Source organism: Pseudophryne corroboree, chromosome 3 (genome assembly GCF_028390025.1).
Source record: "Pseudophryne corroboree isolate aPseCor3 chromosome 3, aPseCor3.hap2, whole genome shotgun sequence".
Classification (NCBI taxonomy): Eukaryota; Metazoa; Chordata; class Amphibia; order Anura; family Myobatrachidae; genus Pseudophryne; species Pseudophryne corroboree.
The window spans coordinates 518,160,247-518,185,514 of record NC_086446.1 but is presented as its reverse complement, the minus strand read 5'-3'; the positions used below and the strand labels follow the sequence as shown (position 1 = coordinate 518,185,514).

At 46.4% G+C, this 25,268-nt stretch overlaps 1 protein-coding gene across 4 annotated transcripts in view; it reads right to left on the bottom strand.

Moving 5' to 3' along the window:
* The window catches only part of RPTOR (regulatory associated protein of MTOR complex 1), a 704,097-nt gene that overhangs the window by 417,381 nt on the left and 261,448 nt on the right, over positions 1–25,268 (bottom strand). For all 4 annotated transcript variants that reach the window (XM_063961080.1, XM_063961083.1, XM_063961081.1 and 1 more), the window contains exon 3: positions 17,162–17,244. In XM_063961080.1, coding sequence (XP_063817150.1) covers positions 17,162–17,244 — 83 coding nt within the window. The remainder of the gene's footprint in view (positions 1–17,161; positions 17,245–25,268) is intronic.

Genomic DNA, 25,268 nt, shown 5'->3' with positions numbered 1-25,268 from the left:
ACATTAAAACAAGGGGAGACCCTTTTGGATAAAAGAATGGCAAGTCCTGACAACAGATGCTAGTCTTCAAGGCTGGGGAGCGGTACTCGAAAGCCATTGGTTGCAGGGAAAATGGTCCATAAGGGAAAGTCGCCTGCCAATGAATCTGTTGGAAATAAGGGCCATTTATATGGCTTTAGTTCAGGCAAAGGACAGTCTGCAAGGAAGACCAGTCCAGATTCACTCAGACAATGCGACAGCAGTAGCGTACCTCAATCATCAGGGAGGAACTCACAGCAAAAGATTGATGGAGGAAGTAACTCCCATACTAAGGTGGGCAGAGCTCCATCTTCCAGCATTGTCAGCAGTATTTGTTTCAGGTGTACTGAACTGGGAAGCGGATTTTCTCAGTCGACACACCATTCAGGAAACCGAAAGGGCATTAAACCCAGAAGTGTTTCAGACCATAGTGAACAGATGGGGTCTACTGGAGATAGATCTCATGGCGTCTCGTCTAAACAACAAAGTTCCGAGGTACGGATCAAGAACAAAGGATCCCGGAGCGGTCCTTGTAGACGCACTGTCAGTGAAATGGAAATTTCATCTGGCGTATCGGTTTCCTCCAATATCTCTGTTACCCAGAGTAGTGAGAAAAATAAAGCAAGCAAAGGGAGCCATAATTCTAATAGCTCCAGCTTGGCCAAAAAGGCATTGGTACACAGATCTACTGAGAATGTCAGTGGAAGCACCGATACTGCTTCCTCAACGTCCAGATCTGCTAATGCGGGGTCCTTTTTGTCACAGCCATCTGGATCGTCTGTCTTTAACGACGTGGCTGTTGAAACCTCTATCTTAGAAGCTAGAGGATTTTCAAAACAAGTAATTCAAACTATGCTTAGAGCAAGAAAGCCTTCTTCAGCTCGTATTTATCATCGAATATGGCAAGCCTATATTCATTGGTGTAGTGGAAAAAGTTGGAATCCAAGATCTTTTAAAGTATCCAGGATTTGGGATTACCTTCAAGCAGGATTGGATAAGGGTTTGAAAGTAGCTTCCTTGAGAGATCAAGTATCAGCGTTAACTGTATGGTTTCAGCGAAAGATTGCTGATTTACAGATGTGGGTACTTTCTTTCAGGGAGTTTTAAACATTCAACCTCCATTTGTTCCTCCTGCAGCTCCCTGGGATTTGAATCTAGTTCTTAAATTCCTTCAGGGACCTCCGTTTGAACCACTTAAGAGAGCAGATCTTAAAATAGTTAATGGCTAAAGTACTCTTTCTACTGGCAATGGCCTCAGCTAGAAAAGTGTCAGATTTAGGAGCACTGTTGTGTAAGTCTCCTTTCCTAAGTTTCTTTCCAGATAAAGCAGTTCTCAGAACTAGATCTGGTTATCTTCCGAAGGTGGTTTCAAAGTTTTACCTTAACGAAGAGATTGTAGTCCCAGCTTTACAGGTATCGGGACTGTCTGCGGGAGAAGCGTCGCTGTACGTAGTCCAAGCATTAAGAATCTACATAGATCGTACTAGTACCATCAGAAAAACAGACTCTCTCTTCATCCTCTACGGGTTTCAAAGAAGAGGATGGCCTGCTAGTAAATAGATGCTGGCAAGATGGCTCCAAATGGTAATATCAGAAGCTTATTCTCATGCAGATCTCCCTACTCCAGCTAATGTCTCTGCTCACTCTACAAGTAAGGTAGGTCCTTCATGGGCAGCACAACAGGGTGCTTCAGCAGAACAGATTTGTAAGGCAGCCACATGGTCTTCCATAAACACATTCATCAGACATTATGCCTTGGATACTTTTGCCTCTCATGATGCAGAATTCGGGCGAAAGGTCCTCCTGTGTAATCAGGAGCGTCCCCACCACTAAAACTGGCTTTGGGAATCCCAATGTTATCCTGTGGATAACCTGTGGACCCAGCCAGAGAAATAGACGTTATGGTAAGAACTTACCGTTGATAACGTGATTTCTCTTATGTCCACAGGTATCCACAGGGGTCCCACCCTGATGGACCTGATTTGAGGATCTTGACCATCACGAAACCTCTTCCCTCTTGTATGGAAGGGTGTGCATGTGTGTTCTTATCGCCTAAATAGGTTTCTACCTGATGCTCCTGCCTAATCGCTGTGGAAAGAACTGATTTGACTGAGTCAGTGGGCGGGATTATATGGTGAAGCCCCGATGCATCCTGGGAGGCCAGAAAGCTCAGGACCGTTTGGTGCCATTTCCGCTGTCGCTCCGGCATATCCCAATGTTATCCTGTGGATACCTGTGGACATAAGAGAAATCACGTTATCAACGGTAAGTTCTTAATATAATGTCTATTTTCCTATCCCCAGGGTCCTTTATGGTAAAGGAGCCCGGAGCTGGCAGTACCGCCTTTTTAGATAGGTGAGAGACTGATACGTCTACGGCCGAGGTTTCTTCCCAGATTTTCCTGCCTTAAGGAGCAAATGGGAAAGTGTGCAAAAATCGTTTTGTCACTTGGTATTTCTTATCTGGATTTTTCCAGGCTAACTTAAACAGGTCATACAATTCTGCAGAATCAGGGAAAGTGACACTGAGTTTGTTCTGTGTTAAGAAAAACGACTGCTGTGCTGCAGCGTCCTCTAGAGGGAGTTTTAACACATCCCGTATAGCAAGTATGAGGGGCTCAATAGCCAGTAAAGAAGGGGAAAAGGGGAATCACCAGTAACAGGATACAATTCCTCCCCCTCCTCCTGTACCTCCTCATCAGAATCTGAAAGTAAAGCAGGTAACCAACGTTTTAGTGGCCCTGACCTAGAGAGGGGGGCTGTTGAACATCTGTCCTTGCAGCTAGGTCTGCAACAGCCTGCTGCAGTTGTTGAGTCTTTTGAGTATTAGCAGTGAGCTGAGATGACATATCTGACATCATGGATTTTATGGCACCTAGCCAGGAAGGCTCTTGACCCTACCCCCCAGCACCCTCACTGAGTTGTGAGTACTGGCTGCATTGTTCACATGATATGGAACCATATGTAGAGGGAGAGAATCTGGTGTGACATACACTGCATAATTGGTGTTTTACCATGTTTACAGTAGACAACACTTATATACACATACACACACAGACAAGTAATATAATAGCAAGCCTGCCCTTACTGTATGTGAGAGAGAGACAAAGAAGAAGGAACAGCACACCCAAGCTAAGCAGCCCCAGTTAGACTGCAAGCTGTTTTATCACGGTGTAACACCAGAGTTTTTTGTCCTTTTCAGGACACAGATTGTGTACAATAGCGGTTCTCCCATTTTGCTACACACCTGTACCAGTTTTTCTGTTTATCCTGAGTGTCTGGAGGAGCTGTGTATCCCTGATGCTGTAGCTGTAAGCAGAGGAAGGCGCCAAAACGCCGCTGGTCCCGCTCTGAAGGAAGCTCCGTCCCCTGTAATGGCGCTTGAGCTATGTAGATTTTTATACTGGCAATGTCACCCACAGAGTGTAAAACTAACTAAAGATACCTGTTTTCACTACCGCTGGCCAGTGTACGCAGGGGGCTATAGTGCATCCACCCAAGGAATGTTCCGTATGCCGCCACTGCGTTTGCACTGCACCAAGAACCCGGGGGACCCCCCTAGCGGCGCCCCCTCTTTGTACTCAACACTCCTCACCTTCAGGCATCTGTTAGAGGTGTGCCTGTGGGAGGGGGCATAGAGGTGAGGAGACAGCACACCCTCAGTTGAAGAAATGTAAAGTGCACCGGCTCCTTTGACATCCGTCTATACCCCATCGTACTAAGTGAACCCAAGTATCCCTTATGGATGTTATAAAAAATAAGATTTTACTAACCGGTAAATCTATTTCTCGTAGTCCGTAGTGGATGCTGGGGACTCCGTAAGGACCATGGGGAATAGACGGGCTCCGCAGGAGACAGGACACTCTAAGAAAGAATTAGGACTACTGGTGTGCAATGGCTCCTCCCTCTATGTCCCTCCTCCAGACCTCAGTTAAGGAAACTGTGCCCGGAAGAGCTGACAGTACAAGGAAAGGATTTTGGAATCCAGGGTAAGACTCATACCAGCCACACCAATCACACCGTATAACTCGTGATAAACTTACCCAGTTAACAGTATGAACAACAACAGAGCATCAGACAAACCTGATGCAACCATAACATAACCCTTATTTAAGCAATAACTATATACAAGTATTGCAGAAGAAGTCCGCACTTGGGACGGGCGCCCAGCATCCACTACGGACTACGAGAAATAGATTTACCGGTAAGTAAAATCTTATTTTCTCTAACGTCCTAGTGGATGCTGGGGACTCCGTAAGGACCATGGGGATTATACCAAAGCTCCCAAACGGGGGGGAGAATGCGGATGACTCTGCAGCACCGAATGAGCAAACACAAGGTCCTCCTCAGCCAGGGTATCAAACTTGTAGAATTTTGCAAACGTGTTTGAACCCGACCAAGTAGCTGCTCGGCAAAGCTGTAATGCCGAGACCCCTCGGGCAGCCGACCAAGAAGAGCCCACCTTCCTTGTGGAATGGGCTTTTACAGATTTTGGATGCGGCAATACAGCCGCAGAATGAGCCTGCTGAATCGTGTTACAGATCCAGCAAGCAATAGTTTGCTTTGAAGCAGGAGCACCCAGCTTGTTGGATGCATACAGGATAAACAGCGAGTCAGTTTTCCTGACTCCAGCCGTTCTGGCTACATAAATCTTCAAAGCCCTGACTACATCTAGTAACTTGGAATCCTCCAAGTCACGAGTAGCCACAGGCACCACAATAGGTTGGTTCAAACGAAAAGATGACACCACCTTCGGCAGAAATTGCGGACGAGTCCATAATTCTGCCCTGTCCATATGGAAAACCAGATAGGGGCTTTTACATGACAAAGCCGCCAATTCTGACACACGCCTAGCCGAAGCTAAGGCCAATATAGCATGACCACTTTCCACGTGAGATACTTTAACTCCACGGTCTTAAGTGGCTCAAACCAGTGAGATTTCAGGAAACTCAACACCACGTTAAGATCCCAAGGTGCCACTGGTGGCACAAAAGGGGGCTGAATATGCAGCACTCCCCTTACAAACGTCTGAACCTCAGGAAGAGAAGCCAGTTCCTTTTGAAAGAAAATGGATAGGGCCGAAATCTGGACCTTTATGGACCCTAATTTAAGCCCATTGTCACTCCCGACTGTAGGAAGTGAAGGAAACGGCCCAGCTGGAATTCCTCTGTAGGGGCCTTCCTGGCCTCACACCAAGCAACCTATTTTCGCCATATACGGTGATAATGTTTTGCGGTCACGTCCATCCTAGCCTTTATCAGCGTAGGAATAACTTCATCCGGAATGCCTTTTTCCGCTAGGATCCGGCGTTCAACCGCCATGCCGTCAAACGCAGCCGCGGTAAGTCTTGGAACAGACAGGGCCCCTGTTGCAACAGATCCTGTCTGAGAGGCAGAGGCCATGGGTCCTCTGTGAGCATTTCTTGCAGTTCCGGTTACCAAGTCCGTCTTGGCCAATCCGGAACAATGAGTATTGTTCTCACTCCTCTTTTTCTTACGATTCTCAGCACCTTGGGTATGAGAGGAAGAGGAGGAAACACATAGACCGACTAGAACACCCACGGTGTTACTAGTGCGTCCACAGCTATCGCCTGAGGGTCTCTTGACCTGGCGCAATACTTTTGTAGCTTTTTGTTGAGGCGGGATGCCATCATGTCCACCTGTGGCAGTTCCCATCGATTTGTAATCTGTGTGAAGACTTCTTGATGAAGTCCCCACTCTCCCGGGTGGAGGTCGTGCCTGCTGAGGAAGTCTGCTTCCCAGTTGTCCACTCCCGTAATGAACACTGCTGACAGTGCTCGTACGTGATTCTCCGCCCATCGAAGAATTCTGGTGGCTTCCGTCATTGCCACCCTGCTCCTTGTGCCGCCTTGGCGGATTACATGAGCCACTGCGGTGATGTTGTCTGATTGAATCAGCACCGATTGGTTGCGAAGCAGGGTCTCCGCTTGACTTAGGGCGTTGTATATGGCCCTTAGCTCCAGGATATTGATGTGAAGGCAAGTCTCCTGATTTGACCACAGCCCTTGGAAACTTCTTCCCTGAGTGACTGCCCCCCACCCTCGGAGGCTTGCATCCGTGGTCACCAGGACCCAGTCCTGAATGCCGAACCTGCGGCCCTCGAGAAGGTGAGTACTCTGCAGCCACCACAGAAGAGACACCCTGGCCCTGGGGGATAGGGTGATCAGCCGATGCATCTGTAGATGCGATCCGGACCACTTGTCCAACAGATCCCATTGAAAAGGTCCTCGCATGGAACCTGCCGAAGGGAATGGCCTCGTATGACGCCACCATCTTTCCCAGGCCTTTCGTGCAGTGATGCACCGACACCTGTTTTGGTTTTAAGAGGTCTCTGACCAGTGTCATGAGTTCCTGAGCCTTCCCCGTCGGGAGAAAACCTTCTTCTGGTCTGTGTCCAGAATCATGCCCAGGAAGGGCAGACACGTTGTAGGAATCAGCTGCGACTTTGGAATATTCAGAAACCAGCCGTGCTGTTGTAACACTTCCCGAGAGCGTGCTACACTAATCAGCAACTGCTCTCTGGACCTCGCCTTTATGAGGAGATCGTCCAAGTATGGGATAATTGTGACTCCTTGCCTTCGCAGGAGCACCATCATTACTGCCATTACCTTGGTAAATATTCTCGGTGCCGTGAACAGACCAAACGGCAACGTCTGGAATTGGTAATGACAATCCTGTACCACAAATCTGAGGTACTCCTGATGAGGTGGATAAACGGGGACATGAAGGTAAGCATCCTTTATGTCCAGAGACACCATAAAATCCCCCTCCCTTGCGATGACCGCTCTGAGCGATTCCATCTTGAACTTGAACTTTCCAAGTATATGTTCAGGGATTTTAAATTCAATATGGGTCTGACCGAACCATCTGGTTTCGGGACTACAACATGGTCGAATAATAACCCCCTCCTTGTTGAAGGAGGGGAACCTTGACCACCACCTGTTGAAGATACAATTTGTGAACTGCAGTTTACCCTGTTTCCCTCTCGGGGGGGGGGGGGGAGGGGGGGGAAGCCGGCAGGACCGTCACTGAGGAGGCATCTTCTCAAAGTCCAGCTTGTATCCCTGAGACACAATAACTATTGCCCAGGGATCTAACAGGGATTGAACCCACTTGTGGCTGAACTTACGAAAGCGTGCCCCTACCGGGCCGAGCTCCGCCTGTGGAGCCCCAGCGACATGCGGTGGATTTTTGTAGAGGCCGGGGAGGACTTCTGTTCCTGGGAACTAGCTGTGTTGTGCAGCTAGTTTCTTCTGCCCCCGCCTCTGGCAAGAAAGGACGCACCTCGGACTTTCTTGTTTATTTGTTCGAACGGCTGCATTTGATAATGACGTGCTTTCCTAGGCTGTGCAGGAATATAAGGCAAAATATCAGAATTACCAGCTATAGCTGTGGAGACCAGGTCCGAGTACCTTTCTCCACACAATCCTCAGCCTTCCATATGCCACTTAAGTTGGCATCATCTGTCCATTGCATATTCTACAGGATACGTCAAGCAGAAATCGACATAGCTTTGCCTCTAGGACCCAGTATACTCATGTCTCTTTGGGCATGTTTTATGATATATATCTCTTAAGACAGCATCTTTAATATATATATATATATATATATATATATATATACACATACTAGGGTCTCAATCTCTGCTGATAAGGTACCTGTCCACGCCGCCACAGCGCTATAAACCCATGCCGACACAATCGCCGGTCTGAGTAGTGTACCCAAATGTGCACGCTATCTGCAGGATCCCTGAGAATAGCTAGGGCTACCTTTTGGGCAAACGTGACACCCTAGGGGAAGATTCCCATCACATCCTGGCCCTAGTGGGGAAAGGATACTGCCTGAGCATTCTTTGTGGGAAGCTGCAGTCTCTTGTCTGGAGATTCCCGCTCTTTTTCCTCATGAGAGGAGGGAAATTTACCTCAGCTTTCTTCCCCTTAAAATGTGTACCCTTGTGTCAGGGACAGATGAGTCATCAGTGATATGCAAATCATCTTTTATTACAATAATCATATATTGAATACTTTTCTGCCATTATGGTTGTAACTTTGCATTATCGTAGTCGACACTGGAGTCAAACTCCGTGTCGATATCAGTGTCTATTATTTTGGATAGTGAGCATTGTGAGACTCTGAAGGTCTCTGCACCATAGGGACAGACATGGGTAGATTTCCTGTCTGTTCTCTAATCTTTTGTGCAATAAATTCACCTTAGCACTTACACATATCCAAACAGGTGTCGGCGTTGTCGACGGAGACACCCTCTCACACACATTAGCTCCATCTCCTCCTTAGGGGAGCCTTTTACCTCAGACATGTCGACACACACGTACCGACACACCACACACACAGGGGATGCTCTATTTGAAGACAGTTCCCCCACAAGGCCCTTTGGAGAGACAGAGAGAGAGTATGCCAGCACACACCCCAGCGCTATATGACCCAGGAATCACACAGTAACGTAGTGTTAACCCAGTAGCTGCTGTATATATTGTTTTTACGCCAAATTTATGTGCCCCCCCTTTCTTTTTCACCCTCTTCTATCGTGCTTCTGCAGGGGAGAGCCTGGGGAGCTTCCTCTCAGCGGAGCTGTGGAGAGAAAATGGCGCTGGTGAGTGCTGAGGAAGAAGCTCCGCCCCCTCAGCGGCAGGCTTCTGTCCCGCGATTTTGTGTAAAATAATGGCGGGGGCTCATGCATATATACAGTGCCCAACTGTATATATGCCCACTTTGCCAAGAGGTCTCTAATTGCTGCCCAGGGCGACCCCCCCCTGTGCCCTGCACCCTACAGTGACCGGAGTGTGTGGGTGTAATGTGGGAGCAATGGCGCACAGCTGCAGTGCTGTGCGCTACCTCATATGAAGACAGGAGTCTTCTGCCGCCGATTTTGAAGTCTTCTTGCTTCTCTCGCCGGCTTCTGCCTTCTGGCTCTGCGAGGGGGACGGCGGCGCGGCTCCGGGATCGGACGACCAAGGGCGAGTTCCTGTGTTCGATCCCTCTGGAGCTAATGGTGTCCAGTAGCCTAAGAAGCACGACCTATCCGCAGTTAGTAGGTTTGCTTCTCTCCCCTCAGTCCCACGTAGCAGAGAGTCTGTTGCCAGCAGATCTCTCCGAAAATAAAAAACCTAACAAAATACTTTCTTATTAGGAAGCTCAAGAGAGCTCACTAAAGTGCACCCAGCTCTGTCCGGGCACAGATTCTAACTGAGGTCTGGAGGAGGGACATAGAGGGAGGAGCCAGTGCACACCAGTAGTCCTAATTCTTTCTTAGAGTACCCTGTCTCCTGCGGAGCCCGTCTATTCCCCATGGTCCTTACGGAGTCCCCAGCATTCACTAGGACGTTAGAGAAATATTAGTACTGACCATTCATCTAAATCCAATGTCTCCCTCACATAATGGTTCAATGCTAATTTGAGGGATTGTTGGCAGCTATTAGCTGATAAAATATGATGATAAACAGTTGATAGCAAACCCCTAGGAGAGGAAAGCTGTATCCATGGGGACATGAGGACTGTATATTGAGGAGGGCTGGAAAAGAGCTCCTAGTATTCCAAATATCTGTAGTTCTCATTTCTGCAGAGGTGCAACGTCCATGGTGCAAGAGGAACCCTGGTCTTGCACCTTTGCTACCATGCACATTGACAAAGCTCCTAAAACAATAAAAGACGACCACAACTCAATAAAGTTATATATCTATTGTGCACGGACTATCCACAAACATATGTAGCTTTACCATACTGTAGGCGTGTCTGAGCCTTCTCAAGCTTCTTTATTCAGCTCAAAGGGCCTGTAGAATTAAACCTGAACAGCAATGCACATCTGTGTATATTGCTAAGCAACATTTCACAAAACACTGTAGACATAAAAGCTAATACATTGTGCTGTACTGAAAGAGCTAAAAAAAAAAAATCAGTGACAGTATCTCTCTGCAGCCTGCTGAAATAACTGTTACGGTCTCTAGTTCTACAGTAACTAGGTCGACAGTGTTTCTAGGTCGACAGGGGCTCTAGGTTGACAGGTCAAAAGGTCGAAGTGAGTTTTTCACAATTTTTTTCTTCTTTTTTTTTAACCTTATCATACTTAACGATCCACGTGGACTACGATTGGAACGGTAATCTGTGCCGAGCGAAGCGGTAGCGGAGCGAGGCATCTTGCTCGAGGCATGGCGAGCAAAGCACGCCATGTGAGGGGACACTGAACTAATTGGGGTTCCCGGTCTCTCTACGAAGAAAACGACAAAAATAAAAAACTCATGTCGACCTTTTGACCTAGACCATGTCGACCTAAAGACCCTGTCGACCTAGTTACTGTCGACCAATAGTGGTCGACCTAGTTACTATCTACCTTCCATACCACACCCAACTGGGAGACTTTGCTCGACATCCTAAGATGATCAACTTTTTTCCCATAAATTCCAGAAGTCTTCTCTACAGTGAGCAACCCAATTGTCATTTCAAGCATTTACATGAAAACAATCTGGAAAATCTCAATAAACCTTGCATTGTTTCACTGCAGTTAGTATACCATGTTCAGTTTATTATTGCAGGGAGGAGAAAAAAAAAAAAAAAAAGAGAAAGAACAAAACTTGAGAGCACCATAGAGTGCAATAAACATGTACGTGATCTGCTTTGCAATGCTGTGTCTTTCTGAATGATCAGAAGAACTGCAGAACTGGACTCTCGGCTTAACCCACTCCTTGCCCTGGGCACATTTCTCAGCCTCACCAAGATATCATCTGCTAATAAAAGAATCTCAGGGAGCAATTAAATAATGTGTGAAATGGAGGATCAGAAGGCTTCTGTTGTGTCTTGGGGCAATAGAGGCAAGTCAAATGACTTCATGGTGAATAAGCAGTGTGGGGTCACAGAATAGCTATGTAACTGCAGAGACAATGCTTAGTAATTCATGTAATAGGTTACTGTATACTAAGAATAGTGCTCCGATATGGCAATTACTTAGGTTTTCCATCTTCAGAAGACTTTCACTTATCAGTTTATCTATCTTGTTCTGCAACTTCTACTTAATACACTTTTTACTATATGTCTAGGATTTCTCCATACTTTTTGTATATGCAAGAATATTATAAGGTAGAGCTATTTATTATTTTGCTATCCTGAAGCATTTGGTCATCTCTCAAAGCAAGAGATATATAAATCTGCGTGATTGCAAAAAAAAAAAAAAAAAAAAATGGACAACATACTATTGAACTTATGCTCTCAATGGGACAACCTCAACAATAAATACGCCTTATGTATTTATTCCCTTTATTTAATTTAATACTCTCCCTCTCATTAAATTGATCTAGCCTCCCCTCAGACCACCTTGCTGCATAACCCTTCTGTTTTTCCTAGCAGTCTTCACACATGGTGTCTGATATCAACCGGTTTTGCCATATCTAGGTTTGGTTCTCCCCACAGTCCTTTGCGGAAAATCCAGACCTGAAGCCATTTGCCCCACTACTGCTATTATCCAGACATCCAAATCCGGCACTTTCAGTTCTTCTCTTTCCTCTGCCAGCTCAATGCGCAACGCCACTCTGCTAGACAGGCTTTGTTTGTATCAACCCCAGGATAAGGGCACCATTTCCTACCTCTATAATTAATTTTGGTTCTGGATTCTCTGTCCTTGGCTACCCAAGACATAGTGTGGGAATCAGCCCTCTTGAGAAAGAAACATGAATTATGATTAGACAATCGGTTTCAAAGTGTTTATTAGCTTGTTTATTAGGGAGAATGCCTACATGGTATATTCTTGGTGGTACAGGTTGAGTATCCCATATCCAAATATTCCGAAATACGGAATATTCCGAAATACGGACTTTTTTGAGTGAGAGTGAGATAGTGAAACATTTGTTTTTTGATGGCTCAATGTACACAAACTTTGTTTAATACACAAAGTTATTAATAATATTGTATTAAATGACCTTCAGGCTGTGTATATAAGGTGTATATGAAACATAAATGAATTGTGTGAATGTAGACACACTTTGTTTAATGCACAAAGTTATAAAAAATATTGGCTAAAATTACTTTCAGGCTGTGTGTAAAAGTAGTATATGTAACATAAATGCATTCTGTGCTTATATTTAGTTCCCATCACCATGATATCTCATTATGGTATGCAATTATTCCAAAATACGGAAAAATCCCATATCCAAAGTACCTCTGGTCCCAAGCATTTTGGATAAGGGATACTCAACCTGTATCTTGTTCCTGAGTGATTACATCGGATCATCCCCAATGTGTCTGACAATGCCGTCAGGGATGCGGCCATGTTGGCACCTTTTATTATATCTGATGGACCTGTCCACGTATTACCCCTTCTTGATCGATGGTCCAATCGCTTATCAGCTCAATAATGGCCCTCAGTCTTTCACTCACCCAGGCTAACATGCTCTTGTGTGCCTCATTCTGACAGATGCCTAACTCTCAAATTGTCATATTGATTCTCCACATTGCTAGCATGGCTAGTTATCAATTAGCCAAAGCCTGGAAACAGTATAAGCCTCCAACTCGTCAAGCTGACCAGCGGTCAGCATACCTCCATTGGGATCCCGGCAGTGGAATGCCAGCGGAAGGGGGTAGAACACAATAAGTCCCTTGCGGGCTCAGTGCCGAGCACTCTTTGGGTGTCGTGGACACCCACAAGTGGGAATAGTCCCTCCTAGTTGGCATGCCGACTGTCGAGATTCTACGTGGGCGGGATGTAGGGAGCGGTATTGTGAGACCGCCGGTCACATCACTGCATCCTCACACACACTGTATGCTATACCTGTATGCTGTACCTCCACTGTTTGCACACCCAGCTGGCAGCAACCCCCCAGATGGGAGCCTCGGATGGTTCCTCTATGGGCAGGATGTGCTTCACGTAAATCTACCAATACAGGATATATCATAATACTATACCAGTTTATCTATATATGCCTTGGGTCCTTGTATGGCTTACACCCCCCTCCCCCCAGTGTAACCTTCGTAGTGCGCCCAACATGGCTGCCCCTCTTGGTACACTCCTGGATGGGATAAAAAAATATACATGAACATACATGGACCTGTCTAGTTGGTACCCTACTCCAACCCCCCATTTTGTGTCATCTCTTCAGGATGTGACCTATTCCACCCAGATTGATCATACGTAGTTCGCCAAACACAGCTGTCCCACCTGGTACCTTTCATGGGGGAATACATAGAATCCGTAGAAATGAATACCCAAAATGTCTGCACCAACGAGGCAGTATGCTTACTATGCTCCCTACTGTAGGTTCTCTTATCTTTCTTTTAATTTCTGTGTGGTTTGTCTATTGCTGTATTACTTAAATCTTTTATACTAAGTGCTTTGTTTTTTACATCTGTTAAGTGTCTTGAGTTCTGTTTGGAGAAAAAGCGCGATATAAATAAAATTATTATTATACTCATCAACAAATTGCTAAAAAAATACTACTACACAGGGGTTCACTACGGCTGGCCGGCGGTCGGGCTCCCGGCGACCAGCATCCCGGCGCTGGGAGCCCGACCGCCGGCTTACCGACAGCGTGGCGAGCGCAAATGAGCCCCTTGCGGGCTCGCCACGCTACGCGCGCCACACTATTTTATTCTCCCTTTATGGGGGTCGTGGACCCCCACGAGGGAAAATAAGTGTCGGTATGCCGGCTGTAGGGCTCCCGGCGCCGGTATACTGAGCGCCGGTAGCCCGACCGCCGGCATACAAAAGACCACCCCTACACAGTGTAGTGTAACATATACATTAGCTCGATACAGGTACAAATGTGACTAATAAAACATTCTAGACAAGCCAGGTGTATATCAAAAAGGGAAGATAAATACATTATCCTAATGAGTAAGTGAAACCAAAGACTCTCAGCAACTGCATTCAAAGAAGAACTCAATAAAATTATACTAATGCCAGTATCAGTTTATACAGTTAAAGGAGGTCTGTGTAAGGTCGTTGTAAATGGTCGCATAGCTTGCAGAACACCATTGTTGAGGTCTGAAAATAAAATAAAAAGGTCTTCGATGGCCCAAAGAACCTCAGTATTGGACTGTGGATCAGCAGAAAAAAGTATTTTGGCCTGACAAGTCCAAATTTGAACTTTTGGGAACCAGAAGATGCCAGTATGGTCAGAGAACGTGTGTTAGATAATTGTATAAGTTATACAGTTAAACATGATGTCGGTCATGTCATGATTTGGGGTGGTTTTAGCAGAGGAAAGTTGGAGATTTAGTTCAAATAACAACATCAACTATGGATATGAAACAATACCACAGTATTTTAGTACATCACATTGTCCAAAGAGGAACTTGAAATTTTGGAAAGAGGTTCATCATACAACAAGTTAACGACCCTAAGCACACATCTAAATTGTGTATCAATTATTTGAAACGTAAAGAAAAGCAGAAAGTTCAACACATTATGACATGGCCTCCTCAGTCACCAGCTCTTAATCTCATTGGGAAACACTGGTAGGAATCAACAGATCTACATGGAAAAGGTCTACAGTCATTAGGTCAACCACTAATGGTTGACATGCATTAAATCGACAGGGTCAAAAGGTCAACACGTGAAAAGGTTGACATGACAAATGGTTGACCCCAAAAAATGAATACAACATTACGTTTTTTTGGGTGTCATTTTCGCTGTCAAAGCATATGGAAGCCCATTTAATGTACTGCTTCGCCATGCATTGGGCAGAGTAAGTTACTATTATTTCAATCGAAGTCCACATAGATGGTAAAGTATGAAAAACTTGCTTAAAACACTAAAAAAACACCCACCCACAGAGCTGTGTTGACAATGTGTGCGTCGACCATTTGAGCCTGTTGTACACTATAAGCACTGTCAACTTTTTACATGTCGACCTTTTCTCTATTTCGAACTAATGCATGCCAACCATTAGTGGCTTGGACACTGAGCAACTCTGGGGTAAATTAGACAGAAAAGTCAGACTCCAACGAATACTAAAAACCTACGGGTATATCTAAACAAGGCATGCAAAGGCATAACTTATGAAACTTTAGAAAAGGTTGATGCCTCAAATGCCCAAATTATGTGAAGCAGTGATACTCACCGAAGGAGGACACACTGATGAAAGCCAAAGTTAATCTGAAATTTATGTTCTACTATAAAATTATACTTTTAATAATGTTTTGTTATAACTTCATGTGAAACATTATGATGAATATTTTCATTATTTCACTACATATTAGTATTCCCCCACAGGATTCCGGGCAGGGTAGGGCGCAGGGGTTCCGGGCATGTAGAGCGCACACAGAAAAAGGGTGCGCAGCCCCGTTGGCATCACCATTGGGGGCCGTCCAGCCCCTTCGATGTCACGAATGGGGGCATGCCCCAAGCATGACGTCAGTGATGGGCTTCCCCCAAGTTCTCCATTTAATGTGAATAGAAGCCATGCTCACACAATCTATTCATGCGGTGGCTGGCTGTGTTATCAGGGTGCTATTAAATGGGCGGGTGCATTTTGCCCTTTAAAAAAAATTGAGCCTAGCGTGAAGATTACACTTTTTTCTTTTATTAGCAATTATCTTCCTTGGCCAAAGACTTTTGCATTAATCAGTATCCGGTAATAATCATAAGTATAGTATAAAAGGGACACAGTACGTCTACACCTTCACAGTTGTCATTTTCTTGTGCTCAGAGTTATAGTCAAACTGTGTTACCAGCACTGAACCACACTACATGTGTGTTTAAAGGACAAATGCTATTGCCCAATCTCAGACTCCTATTCATTTGTATAGCAGTGCTACTTCCCTCAGACAACAGACATTTCTCATGTGAAGCAAGAACACACATAGTATTCAGACAGGTATCCGGTCTCTAGGTCAACAGTAACTAGGTCGACAGGTCAAAAGGTCGACATGAGTTTTTCACAATTTTTTTCTTTTTTTGAACCTTTTCATACTTAAAGATCCACGTGGACTACAATTGGGAAAGGTAACCTGTGCCGAGCGCAGCGAGGCACTTTGCCCGAAGCATGGCGAGCGAATCGAGCCATGCAATGGGACACGGTGCACTAATTGGGGTTCCCAGTCACTCTACGAAGAATACATTAAAAAAAACATTAAAAAATCATGGCGACCTTTTGACCTAGACCATGTCGACCTAAAAACCCTGTAGACCTAGAGACCCTGTCGACCTAGTTACTGTCAACCAGTAGTGGTCGACCTAGACACTGTCGACCTAGTTACTATCAACCTTCCATACCACACCCATTCAGACAATACATGTTTCATGTGGAAGTATGACCTGATACAGTACTCATAAAATACATGTTTTGTATGGGAGCATGACCAGGAAGAGTACACAAAACATTGATCATATTAGCAGCTATTGATGCAAAGCCTTCTGCAAAATACTTGCCAGCATCTACTAATTGCTTTTAAAAGAGGCTTTGTTACACAGAAGTGAGCTGCTGCCAGCTGTAGTTTCTGATGTCCTGTCTGAATGACTGATTCATCCGTCGCCCAAGCCTCACACCTGTTAATTGTATTACAGTCTTATTCTGTCTGACACTGGGCTGGGTTTACATTCCCCTTTTGACAGATGTGTCACCATAGGAAATATGTTCTATTCTGCTCTTTATTTTTTTTGAGGTTCTAGAACAATGGCACTCTGGCTTCATGACGTTACTATTCTGCAGTGATGAAGCAGTAAAAGTAGGGCAAATTACTAAAAATGCAAGAAATTATATACCACACACACTCAAGTCTTCAAGTCTATATACAGTGTGTATGTGTGCGAGTACATGTATGTTTAATCATGAGGAAGATTTTATTCAACTCTTATTAGACTTACTTTCAATTAGTTTATTAAAGAAGACTTCAAGGTAAATTCCTAGTAATTATATTTTAGTAACAGACAAATGTTTCTCATAGCGAGGTAGATACACTTCTCTCCCGTCAGTGTATGGAAAGGGGTTACAGTGGTCATTTTACACTTTGCCCATCCAAGCAAAACTAAACAAACTTGAGCTAAAATTTTAAAATGCTGAAAAAAACGTTAAATAATCTCATTAATTTTACTACATCAGTAAACTAAATCCTATAGTTGAGTTTGAACATTTTGGATTGTAGCTTAGACGGAAAATTATGCAACTGCTGTAAGATAACTCACCCGTGGCTGCCAGTTTTCATATTGCTTCTGCAGGTTGGCTCCAATGGTTTCCAGAGCTTTCTGGGGACCCATAGCAAGAGGATCTACAAAAAGAACAATCATTTAATATGCAAAAATTAGAGATTGAGGAGTGTTGTTTTAAAAACACCACATGAACCACATCAGTCACATAAAGAACACTGCAGTAAATCTGTGACTGATGCAGTTTTAAGGACAAAAAAAGTCACCAAAAAAACACAATTGGATGTACAGTATATACAAAACAACCCACCAAACAAGTAATTATTTCATTTTGACACAGAAGTAGTGCAGAAACCATTAACCTGAGCATGGACTCTATCCTCTCCACCAGCAGCCCCGTACACACTGGGCAATAACACTAGACTATATGAACGATAACAAAGATCTATTGTTCATATCGTCTAGTGTGCATGCCTGAACGATGCGCGCACCAGCGGGTCGTTCTTGTTCAGGCATAATCTACCGAACATGCCTCTCAACTTCAACTATGTCGCTAAGCTGCTTGTTCAGGGAATGTGGGAATGACAAAAAACGAGTTTTATGGTAAGAACTTACCTTTGTTAAAACTCTTTCTGCGAGGTACACTGGGCTCCACAAGGAACGGACAATGGGGTGTAGAGCAGGATCTTGATCCGAGGCACCAACAGGCTCAAAGCTTTGACTGTTCCCAGAATGCATAGCGCCGCCTCCTATATCACCCCGCCTCCCTGCACAGGATCTCAGTTTTTAGTTAACCAGTCCAATGCAGTAGTAGGAAAAGAGACGACAACGGTTAGTAGCCACAACACCGAAATCTCACGACAGGAGACGTGTCAGCGGCTAATGCCATACCAACCCAAAGAAGCTAAGTGCGTCAGGGTGGGCGCCTTGTGGAACCCAGTATACCTCGCAGAAAGTTTTAACAAAGGTAAGTTCTTACCATAAAACTCATTTTCTGCTGCGGGGTACACTGGGCTCCACAAGGAATGGACAATGGGGATGTCCTAAAGCAGTTCCATATGGGAGGGGACGCACTGTAGCGGGCACAAGAACCCGGCGTCCAAAGGAAGCATCCTGGGAAGTGGCAGTATCGAAGGCATAGAATCTTATGAACGTGTTCACAGAGGACCACGGAGGCGCCTTGCACAATTGTTCAACGGTCGCACCACGTTGGGCCGCCCAAGAAGGTCCAACAGACCGAGTAGAATGGGCCTTAATGTGATCAGGAGCAGAGAGACCAGCCTTCACATAAGCATGTGCAATCACCATTCTAATCCATCTGGCCAGAGTTTGCTTGTGAGCAGGCTAGCCACGTATGTGAAACCCAAACACAACAAAGAGAGAATCAGATTTCCTAATAGGAGCAGTTCTCTTCACATAGATATGGAGAGTCGTACCACATCCAAAGACAGCTCTTTGGGAGACAGATCAAGAGAAACAAGTGCCGGAACTACAATCTCCTGATTAAGGTGGAACGAAGAAACCACCTTAGGTAGATAGCCGGGACGAGTCCTAAGAACCGCCCGGTCACGGTGAAATAGCAGATATGGGGAACTACAGGACAAGGCAACCAAATCCGACACTCTTCTAGCTGAAGCAATAGCCAGCAGAAACACCACCTTAAGGGAAAGCCACTTAAGGTCAGCTGAACCAAGAGGTTCAAACGGAGACTCTTGTAACGCCTCCCAAACCACCGACAAGTCCCAAGGAGCCACAGGCGGGACATAGGGAGGTTGGATACGCAACACGCCCTGAGTAAAGGTATGCACATCAGGTAAGGTCGCAATTTTTCTCTGAAACCACACCGACAAGGCAGATATTTGAACCTTAAGGGAGGCCACACGCAGGCCTAAGTCCAAGCCCTGCTGAAGAAAAGCCAACAACTTGGCTATACTAAACTTGGAAGCGTCATAATCGTTAGATCCACACCAAACAAAGTAAGAATGCCAGACCCTATAGTAAATCCGAGCCGAAGCCGGTTTCCGGGCCCGCAACATAGTTTGAATGACCGCCTCAGAAAACCCTTTAGCCCTTAAGACGGAAGCTTCAAGAGCCACGCCGTCAAAGACAGCCGGGCTAGGTACTGGTAGACACAGGGGCTCCGAACGAGGAGGTCTGGGCGTTGTGGAAGTAGAATTGGACGCTCTGACGATAGGCCTTGCAGGTCTGAGAACCAGTGCCGTCTGGGCCACGCTGGAGCTATGAGAAGCAGAATTCCTTTTTCTTGCTTGAACTTCCAAATTACCCTGGGCAGGAGTGACACCGGAGGGAACACGTACGGAAGCCGAAACCTCCACGGTACCGCCAGCGCATCCACGAATGCTGCTTGATGATCCCTTGTCCTTGCTCCGAAGACCGGAACCTTGTGATTGTGTCGAGACGCCATCAGATCTACGTCTGGAAGGCCCCACCTTTCCACTAGGAGTTGAAACACTTCTGGATGGAGGCCCCACTCGCCGGCATGCACGCCCTGACGACTGAGAAAGTCCGCTTCCCAATTCAGGACTCCCGGAATGAATATTGCCGATATGGCCGGTAGATGGCGTTCTGCCCACTGTAGAATCTGTGAGACTTCCTTCATTGCTAGGCGGCTTCAAGTGCCACCTTGATGATTTATGTAAGCCACTGTGGTGGAGTTGTCCGACTGTACTTGAACAGGACGGTTCTGAATTAAATGCTGGGCTAGGTTCAAGGCATTGAAGACCAACTCCAGAATATTGATTGAGAGGAGGGACTCCTCCTTGGTCCACCGCCCCTGAAGGTAGTGTTGCTGCAGCACCGCGCCCCAACCTCTTAGACCGGCATCTCTTGTCAACAGGACCCAGTCGGATATCCAGAACGGACGCGCCCTGCACAGTTGTTGGTCCCGGAGCCACCAGAGCAGCGACAGACGGACCTCCGGAGTCAATGAGATCATTTGAGACCTGATCCGGTGAAGCAGGCCGTCCCATTTGGCTAGAATCAGCCTCTGGAGAGGGCAATAGTGAAATTGAGCGTACTCCACCATGTCGAATGCTGACACCATGAGGCCCAGCACCTGCATCGCCGAATGTATCGACACTTGCGAACGAGATAGGAAGCAACGAATCCTGTCCTGAAGTTTCAGGACTTTGTCCTGAGACAGGAACAACCGCTGGTTGTGAGTGTCCAATAGTGCTCCCAGATGCACAATGCTCTGAGCAGGGATCAGGGATGACTTCTTCCAATTGATGAGCCACCCGTGGGCTTGTAGAAACCGTCACGTCACTTCTAGATGACGCAGGATAAGTTCTGGGGAATTTGCCAGGATTAACAAGTCATCCAAATACGGCAGTATCCTGACCCCTTGACGGCGGAGTACCACCGTCATCACCGCCATGACTTTTGTAAAGACTCGCTGAGCCATTATTAAACCAAAAGGTAACGCCCGAAACTGGTAATGGCAGTTGCCAATCGCAAATCTCAGGTATTGCTGATGAGACACTGCTATAGGAATATGCAGGTAAGCATCCTGTATGTCCAGGGAGACCATGTAGTCCCCACGTTCCAAGGCCAGAACTACAGAGCGAAGGGTTTCCATCCAGAACTTGGAAACCTTCACAAACCTGTTCAATGCCTTGAGGTTGAGAATGGGCCGGGAGGACCCATTCGGTTTCGTGACTAGAAACAGTGGAGAATAGTACCCCCGGCCCCTCTGCGCAAGAGGCACCTGTACTACGACTCCTGTATCCAGGAGGGTCTGTACCACCGAATGTAGAGTGTTTGCCTTTGTCTTGTCCAACGGGACATCTGCCTGGCAAAATTGATGAGGGGGTCGGTTTTTGAAGGCTATGGCATAACCTCGAGAGACGACTTCCCGTACCCAGGCATCTGAAGTGGTCTTAAACCATTCCAGGGTATACCCTAGAAGCCGGCCCCCCACCCTGGGATCCCCCAGAGGGAGGCCCGCCCCGTCATGCGGCAGGCTTATCTGTCTTGGAAGCTGGCTGACGGGCCACCCAGGCTCTTTTGGGCTTAGGCTTACCAGGTTTGGAAGTGCGGGCCTGCTTGTTGTACGCCTGACCTTTTGCTTTACCTGAAGGACGAAAGGGGCGAAAGGAAGTACCTTTAGCCTTCGACACAGAAGGAGCAGTACTTGGCAGACAGGCAGTTTTGTCAGTAGCCAAGTCAGCCACAATCTTATTTAAATCCTCCCCAAACAGAATATCTCCCTTAAAAGGGAGTAACTCCAGGGTTTTTAGGAGTACAGATCCACAGACTAGGATCTCAGCCACAATATCTGGCGAGCCAGGACTGACGTAGTAGAGGCCTTGGCTGCCAGGATACCGGCATCAGAAGCCGCCTCTTTAATATAATGAGAAGCTGTGACAATATAAGACAAGCATTGTCTAGCATGGTCAGAGGAGATTTCAGCATCTACTCCAAGGCCCATGCTTCAATGGCCTCTGCCGCCCAAGTAGCTGCAATAGTGGGCCTTTGTGCAGCACCCGTGAGGGTGTAAATCGCTTTCAGACAACCCTCCACCCGTTTATCCGTAGGCTTTTTTAGAGACGTGGCGGTGGTGACCGGCAGAGCTGAGGAAACCACCATCCTAGCCACATGTGAGTCCACTGGAGGAGGCGTTTCCCAATTCTTAGACAGCTCCGGCGTGAGGGGATAGTGAGCCATCATCTTCTTTTGAGGCACAAACTTCGTGCCCGGGTTTTCCCAGGGTTCCTGACGTATATCCACTAGGTGGTCAGAGTGAGGTAAAACTTGTTTAATCACCTTCTGACGCTTGAACCTATCTGGTTTCTTAGGAGGAACGGACGGCTCGGGATCATCCGTAATCTGTAAAATTAACTTAATAGCCTCCAAAAGATCAGGAACATCCACATTTGAACCACCCTCCCCATCAGCCGTATCTGAGTCAGAACCTGTGGGGTCAGTGTAAATGCTGTCTTCATCCGACGAGGTGTCAGTGACAGCAGTGGATTGTGAGGAGACAAGCGCTCGCTTAGAGTACCCCTTGGATGTAGGCGAGCGACGGTCAGACTTTTTAGTAGTCAGGGACTGGTTCGACTTCTTTATTTGAGCAGATAAATCGTCCGCCCACGGCGGATTAGCTGCAGGGACCACAAACGGTTGTACCGGCATTGGGGGTCCCATAGGGGGTGTTAGTTTATGAACTAGCGTATGCAGAAGCGTGGAAAAAGCGGCCCAAGACGGGTCATTATTTGCCCCCGTTGCCACCGTCCCACTGGGGGGCAAGGAGCCCCCAGAACCAGAGCCCAAAGCTGCTATATTCTCCTCATAGGTATCTGCGGCTTCAGCAACACCGGCAGTGTGTTCAGCCCCAGAACCGTTACCCTCATAAGCAGACATGATATAACTTGCAGTATCAGGTAACACAGTACAATTTGTCAGCAGCACAATACCTCTAGCCCAAACCCCTGCGCAGTGTAGTCAGCACCAGCAGAGATAAAGGAGAGATATGGTGACTAAATCACAGAGAAAAATACGTAATACAGTATATATGTGAAAATCCTATATTAGATCAAACCTGACGCACCAAGCCCCCTCAGGTTATAGAATATAGGGATAGCAGGTTGAGTGAAAGACATGAAATTGACACCACTCACCTATCAAATGCACACACAAATAGTCACAGTTTTTACAATGCAGAGGTTATTACTAACAATAATACTGCACTGGACTAGCTTACACAGCTATATAACAATAGATATAACAGTACACAGTAAGAACTGGATGTATATCACAGGGTAATTGTACTAGGAAACCCTGACTAACTGCACTCTTTCTTAACTAACACTGACTAAAAAAGGCAGGTAGAATACTTAAGAGTCTTGTAAAGTCACAGCACTGACAACCAGGCGGCTTTACATAGGAGGAATTGCCCAAGCATTGCCAGGAACAGTGAGCTGAGGGATAATGGCGCCTCAGACACTGCCAGGGAGTGAGTGAGAGACAGATATGCAGCTCCAGCGCGGGAACATTTGCAGAAAATGGCGCCCTGGGGCTGGGGGAGGGACTTCAGGTCCAAGCTCTATCCCCCTGCTGGTAAAACCACCGGGTACTGCGGGCTCAAATAAAACGGTTTATAGAGAAAACCTGACCTGTCCCATGCCCTGGTGATTTAGTGGGATCGCCTGTACTGCCACAGTGTCCACTGCCAGCGCGCGTGGCCCGCCTCCCAATGACAGCGCCGGATTGCGATAAAGACCGGGTCCCGCAAGCAAGACCCACTTACCACCTCCCGAAGCGCGGCCATGCGATCCCGGAGAGCCCCCGTCGTGTGTGCCTGACAAGAAGAAAACTGGAGCCTCCTGCTGTAGTTACCTGGCAAACAGGGCTCGGGAGTGTACATCGCCGCTGGGGAGAGCCGGAGCTGCAGCCGTGAAAGTCCACTGACATGTAACACTGCTGCTGCCATTGAAGTCTTCACTTTTTTCCTCAGAAAAGAAGCTCTTCTTTGGGCTGCCTGGAGCAGCCCCTCTGTTAAGTGCCTGCTACTGCAGCACCAACTACAAAACTGAGATCCTGTGCAGGGAGGCGGGGTGATATAGGAGGCGGCGCTATGCATTCTGGGAAAAGTCAAAGCTTTGAGCCTGTTGGTGCCTCGGATCAAGATCCTACTCTACACCCCATTGTCCATTCCTTGTAGAGCCCAGTGTACCCCGCAGCAGAAACATAGAATTTGACGGCAGATAAGAACCACTTGGCCCATCTAGTCTGCCCCTTTTTTTATTCTTTAGGTAATCTCAACCCTTTTTGAACCTTAATTCTTTGTAAGGATATTCATATGCCTATCCCAAGCATGTTTAACCACTTGCCTGGCATGGTCGCATCAGATGCGACCATGCCTGCAAGTGCTCTATCTGACCTGGTCGCACAGGATGCGACCAGTCAGATAGTGTTAGCAGCGGCAGGGAAGATAAACTTGCCTCCGCTGCTGCTGTCAGAGGGACCGGAAGGTCCCTCCTCCTCCCTGCACTCTTCCCCTGTGTCTGCCGTGCTGCCGATCACTGCTGATCAGTCAGCACGGCAGGATCCCCCCCCTCCAGCAGCTGCAGACAATGGCAGCTGCTGGGGAGAGTAAATGAACCCTCCCAAGCCACCCCCAGACCCCCCCTGTATACCTGCATACTGTCTCGGCTTTCAAAATGAAAGCCGCGATGGTCGCGGTGTTCCCGATCGATGTTTCGATGTTTTTTTTTTGGGGGGGGGGGGGGTTAACTAAAATCATTTGGGATATGGTTAAAGTAATGTTCTAATTTACTCATTAAAAAAAACGACAATTTCGGAGCGGTTTTCGGCGAAATAAATCGTCAGTTAAGTGGTTAGATTGCTCTGCAGTCTTAGCCTCTACCACCTCTGACGGGAGGTTATTCCACTTGTCCACTACCCTTTCTGTGAAGTAGTTTTTCCTTAAATTTCCCCTGAACCTGCCTCCCTCCAGTTTTAGTGTATGTCCTCGAGTTCTAATACTCCTCTTCCTTTGAAGAATGTTTCCCTCCTGAACTTTGTTAAAACCCTTGGTATATTTGAAAGTTTCTATCATGTCCCCCCTTTCCCTTCTCTCCTCCAAACTATACATGTTAAGATCTTTTAGCCTTTCCGAGTTTTGTGATGTAGGCCATGCACCATTTTAGTTGCCCTTCTTTGTACACTCTCTAATGTATTTATATCCTTCTGGAGATATGGTCTCCAGAACTGGACACAGTATTCAAGATGAGGCCGCACCAATGACCTATACAGTGGCATTATTACTTTTCCTGCTACTGATTCCTCTGGCTATGCAACCAAGTATCTGACTTGCTTTTCTCATTGCTTTGCTGCATTGCTTTCCTGCCTTTAAGTCACTTGAAATAGTGACTCCTAAATCCCTTTCCTCTTCAGTAGTTTCCATTATAGTACCCTTGATACTATATTTAGCCTTTGGGTTTTTGAGACACAAGTGCATGATTTTGCATTTTTTTTTGCATTAAACTGTAGTTGCCATGTTCTTGACCATTTCTCAAGCCTAGCTAGGTCATCAATCATTTGTTTTACCCCTCCCGGTCGGTGTGTCTACCCTGTTGCAAATCTTTGTATCATCTGCAAAAAGGCATACTTTCCCTTTAATACC